The following is a 5,191-nucleotide window of genomic DNA, read 5'->3' as shown; positions in this document are numbered from 1 at the left end:
ACTCAATTACTCCCTGGAGGCAGTCCAGCAGATATATATCAGGTATCTTCATTTTTTTTTCTTCTTCACAGAGATCCGTGTAAAGTCAGGTCTCGTCTTTGGTGATTAATGTAGAGAAGAGAATCAACTCTGAGGATCAGCCTAAATTAAAGGACAGATATCGACCCTGGCCCTAGTGTTCATTACCAAGGAGATTTATATGTGATTAAAATCTTTCTATGAAAAGCCAATTTAAATATATACTTCCATTCTTTTAACATCTGTATGGGAAAGACACCAAAGTGGAAGAAGACTTAAAAAGTAGATGGGACAAAAATTCAGTTACAGTTGACAAAATTTAATTCAAATAAGTTAACATAATTCACATTAAACCAAAAAAATCTGAATATAGTGTTTATGTTAGAATAAATCAAAACATATAGTCAAACTCTTACATGATATGAATTAAATACATAAAATCAGCTGCAACAAAAGTAGTAAGCATTTTCTTTCACAATATAAAAAAGTGAATATTGAGCTAAAATAAAACAAGTGCAAATGACTCACAGTGTCTCTGACGGTACGAAAGATAGATTACATCTTTCACATAATATAGTGCAGAAGTGCAGCTCTTACAAATAGGACTCTTCATATATACAACTAGAGCAGAGAATTGTTTAGAGTAAATAACGTATCCTTCTTTTCTGAGCATTTGAGGGTTTATGTCATGGATTGTATGGGTATGCAACTTCATGTTAGCAGTCTAATTAATAATTTGAACTCGAATAGAAACAGGGATGGATCTAGAGGGGTGTGTGACACAACTGTGTTTTTGAGTTAAAATATCTTCACTTGGGGGCTTTTCCAATAAAATATTGATATGTGTGATTGTGATTAAAGCATATATTTCTGCCAACTCTTTAATTTTCCATGCCACTCTTTTGCCACCCTATGAATATTTCTCTAGATCCGCAAAACATGAGCTTTCCCTTTCATATATGCATTTTTTTTCATACAGGAAAGCTAATGTGGAAGGCCGTCTTTTTGGACCTTTAAATGAAATGGGAATAATATACATTCACATAAATAAATGATCTTAAAAACATAAATATTGCAAGTGCTCCCTTTTTTGAATGTCAATCAATGAGGAAAGTTTAGCGTCTCACCAGAGTTTCCGTCCTAATCTCCTCCTCCTTCCCTTCACTTTGGAGTCTATATGTTCAGACAACTCTTTACGTTTCTACTTCAGACTCTGAGTTATCCAAATTAGACACAGTGGAGCTGTACCATTCAGCACTCTCTTCTTCCTCCTGCACTCCGGTTCCGCCATCACCGTCTCCTCGGCCGGCTCCTTTTCTCTCGTTCAGCATTTCCATGGCTACTTGGTGGTAAGGGTGTTTGCGTTTGGTGTGTCGGCGTAGTGTGTTGCGCTCAGCGAAGCGCGTGTGGCAAAGTTGGCACTGGTAGGGTTTCTCCCCAGTGTGGACCCTTTGGTGGCGCTGCAACTCACCAGCCTCCCTGAAGCGTTTGGTGCAGATGGGGCACACAAAGTTCCTCTGGCCTGTGTGGATGTGCTTGTGTCTCTGTTGAGGAAAATTGTATTTAAATATGTGAAAATGTCAATCAAGTCTTTTATTAATGCAACAATAATCAATATTTCCTTATTAACAAAAGATCACATGACTACTTGTGTAAGGGATAATGATGAAGCTTACAAAAACACCTGACTTGTGCAGTTCACCTCAGCTCTGCAGAGCTTGGTAGTATCTTTCAGCACTTTGTGATTTACTAGCAGCTTCAGTGTTTTGGTCCACTCTCAGCGCTCTCATAGTGTCATAATCGCCCGCAGGAAGCAGCTGTTTTCAGCTAAAAAGCTCTAAAAACCCTCTGCCCAGCAGCTAACGGCAGACTGTCAAAGGTCCTGGCAATCTGGTGAACACAGTGGAGCATTTAGCAGCTAAAGGGGCCAAATACTTCCCTCAGGAGTGGATGAAAACCAAAGCCAGAGTTCAAAGGAAAAGGAGTGAAACTTATTTATCAGGTGACTCCAAATTAATGCTAATGTTGCTCCATGCTGGATTTAAGCAGCTGTTTGCCAACATATCAACTTAAAAGGTGATAAAATGTCAATGTGAATTGTGTTCACAGTGTGAACAGTCACTTCCCTAAGAAGCTGTAACATCTGTTCAAGTGACTAGTGTTATTATTTATATTGCTTATGAAATGATTGCTATAATTGGCTTCCACCGACCTGCAGATGGCTGGAGCGTTTGAAGGCTTTGCCGCACTGCTGGCAAACGTGAGGCTTCTTCTGCGAGTGAGTGATGGCGTGGCGCTCAAGGTCAGAGAGGTAAAAGAAGACCCGTGGGCACAGCTGGCAGTACAGCACCCTGCGGGGGCCCATGGTGTTGGGGGACGCTGCTGGAGAGAGGGGGTCCAGTGGATCTAGGGGGTCGAGGGGCTTCAGGGGATCGAGTTTATCAGAGGAGAGAATGGGTCCGATGGGAGGGGAGGGAGGAGCAGCAGCACTGGAGAAGTAAAGATGGTCATCCAGAGGTAAATGATGTGAGTGCAGGTCAGACGAGTCAAACTGGGTCTCTGAGGCTGGCGATTGGGCCTCCGAGCTGGGCTGAGCTAAGGGGTCATAGGTCAAACTAGCAGGCTGTGGGGGCGAAGAGGGTTCTGTAAAAGGTGATGGCTTGTTGTTTTCTTTTGAGACTTCTTCAGTAGATATGGCTTCACTTCCAGAGTTTGAATCGGAAGAGCTGATGTGAAGGAGGGGAGTTGTGCTGTGACGGTCGTTTTGAAAAGCAGGAGACGACGAACGGACCGCAAGAGTGGTGAGAACAGAGCCAGAATTTACATTATTCACTCCTGACAGGATGACAGGGGGGTTATTGGGGCTCAGTCTGATGACGGGGTGAGACAGCGCAGGCAGAGGTGATCCCAGCGCACTGACCTGACCAGAAGGCAAAGGCAGGGAGACCGGGGCCGAGGCTGCTGTGATCTGGGACAACTGACCAGTCGAGGGGTCAAGAACAGCGATAGGGGTGGAGGTAGAGGCAGAGTCTCCGGAGGAGGAGGGTACAGATGAAAGGAGAAGGAACATTGGAGTAGAAGCACCAGGTGAGGTCTGAGTAACTGACAGCGGAAGCGAGAGACCCACTGGAGCGGAAGAGAGCTGAGGAGAGGAAGAGGAGGATGACAGGAGGAGAATCGGGCCGTTAGTAGAAGGGTTTGTGAGGATCTGAATTGGCTGGGTGGGGACTGATATCCCAGAGGAAGGGGGAGGAACAGCATCAGCCTGAACAGATTTGATGCTCGACTCTGCAGCCTTAGAGGGATCTGAGTTGGTAATCAAATTCGTGAAGACTTCTGGAGTCTTTTTCTGATCAACACCAAGTGATGGAGACTGAGTCGCAGGGGCTGGTGAGTCGTAAAGATCATCCGAAGGTGCATTTAGTGCATTATCTTTACTTTGGCTGCGGCTAGGATATGCTAACGAGGCCAATTGCGGTGACCCCCTTCCCTCAACCTCTGTTGACTTAGCCTGATCAGACTGAGGATCCTCTGACGTGGAAGCATTGACTTGCGGCACTTTGAGTCCATCTGGACTGAGAGTATATGGGATTCCCTGGTCGTCTATGAGAAGAAGGTTTTCAGTGTCACTATCTATCGAAGAGAGGGAGGTAAAGACAGAGGTAGAAAAAAAAGAGGGAGACAGGAGAGATTCCTCGAGTGTATCTGTGCCGTCCATACGCAGCACAGAGCCGTCTCCGTCACCCTCATCGTCCTCTTCTACTATGTCTCGGTCTCCCTCTCCCTCATATTCATCTACCTCCATAATCAGCGAGCTCTCACAGCCAGAATCCTCCAGAAAGCGTCCACACCTCCTCTCTTTTTTCTTGGGCAAACTCAGGTCCAGTGGTTCGGTCTGTTCCTCCATGCCCACCTCATCAAACGTCTTACAAGACTTTATGTCCACGTCTTGCAAAACTAGAGGGATATTTTCTTCAATTTCTCTTTCTGTCATTTCCACTTTAATGCCTTGCTGACTCAGTATTTTAACTGTAGCTGTGCTAGAAATTAAAGGAGTTTCTGACCCATCAGTGAGGGTGATTTTAGCACCTGAAACATGTCTCTCTTTGCACATTTTTTCCCCTCTCTCTGCCTCTGTCTCTTGGAATGATTCTGGTTTAGCGTCCTCAGTCTTTTGATAAGTAACTTCCTTGATTTCTTCTTTAACCTTAACAGCAGATATTTGGATTTTACTTCTGTTTTTTTCTGTGGTCACTGCTCCAGATGAGACCGAAACAGGTCTTCTAAAATGTGAGCGAGCAAAGTCTTTGGTCAGGCTGATGGCAGAGTTTGTGATTGGCTTCTTGCACCGTGGGGGAACAACAATTTTGAGTCTGATTGGTCGGCTGCGCAACACAGGCACTCCAGTCTTCACTGTAATTGGCTGTCTGAACCCACCAATCTTGCTTGTTTCCTGAGAGGCTGGCTTAGAAGTCCCGCCCACCTCTGGCTTTTTCCCATTGATTGATAGAGCATCTTGCCTGATGGTCACTGCTGCTTTGACAGAGCAGGGCTGGAGGTTACCTGGTACAGTACTGGGTGAGGTTTTTTCCTTTGGGTCCAAACAAACCTCTGTCACTGGCCCTGATCCCTCTGCACACTGGCTGCCATTTTGGACATCCAGGCTGCCACTGGTCAGGACTGAAGCCAACTGAGAATCCATTTTGGGGCATACCCATTTATATTTCTATAAAATAGGAATAAAATAATAAATTAGAAACTCGAGTAGCAAAATTTGAATAGAAATAAACACATTTCATGGTAGCAAAATAGGGGAATTAAATAAATATCCTGGGATTGTTGGAAAAACTCACTGTCACAATTGGGATTATTGGGGTCAAGTTTAGTGCAAAAGCCAATGATTTTGTCACAATACTAACAGCCTGTCTGAAACAGACTGTGACCCCCCCCCCCCCCCTAGTCCAGACATGATGATCGGACTCAATTTCTGACCCCCTCCCTCCTCCTCCTCCTCCTGCGACCATCAGCACCGCGTCCCTGTTAACTTGCTGTCCCGGTTACCGTTGCATGCTCAACTAAATTCTAGCTCGGGGCGAATCTTCTCCACCGAGGGGCTCCGACCGGACCCGTCGATCGTGTCACATTGCGAGAACACGCACCGGCAGTAAACGCA

The 5,191-nt window shown here is 45.2% G+C and overlaps 1 protein-coding gene across 3 annotated transcripts in view; it reads right to left on the bottom strand.

The window, feature by feature from the left end:
- Nucleotides 1-294: 294 nt before the first annotated feature.
- The window catches only part of LOC118336043, a 7,016-nt gene continuing 2,119 nt past the window's right edge, over nucleotides 295-5,191 (bottom strand). For 2 of the 3 annotated variants that reach the window (XM_035672585.1, XM_035672584.1), the window contains exons 2-3: nucleotides 2,231-4,744; nucleotides 295-1,562 (exon numbers count right to left, since the gene is read on the bottom strand). In XM_035672585.1, the coding sequence (XP_035528478.1) occupies nucleotides 1,212-1,562; nucleotides 2,231-4,720 (2,841 nt within the window). In that variant the 5' untranslated portion in view covers nucleotides 4,721-4,744 and the 3' untranslated portion in view covers nucleotides 295-1,211. Of the gene's footprint in view, nucleotides 1,563-2,230; nucleotides 4,745-4,871; nucleotides 4,976-5,191 lie in introns of those variants that run through there. The other variant, XM_035672583.1, reaches the window with a different exon arrangement.

The sequence above is a fragment of the Morone saxatilis genome, unplaced genomic scaffold (genome assembly GCF_004916995.1).
Source record: "Morone saxatilis isolate NCDOM2014 unplaced genomic scaffold, NCSU_SB_2.0 Contig24, whole genome shotgun sequence".
Classification (NCBI taxonomy): domain Eukaryota; kingdom Metazoa; phylum Chordata; class Actinopteri; family Moronidae; genus Morone; species Morone saxatilis.
Note: the sequence above shows the minus strand (reverse complement) of the source record. Positions and strands in the feature narration are given on the sequence as shown.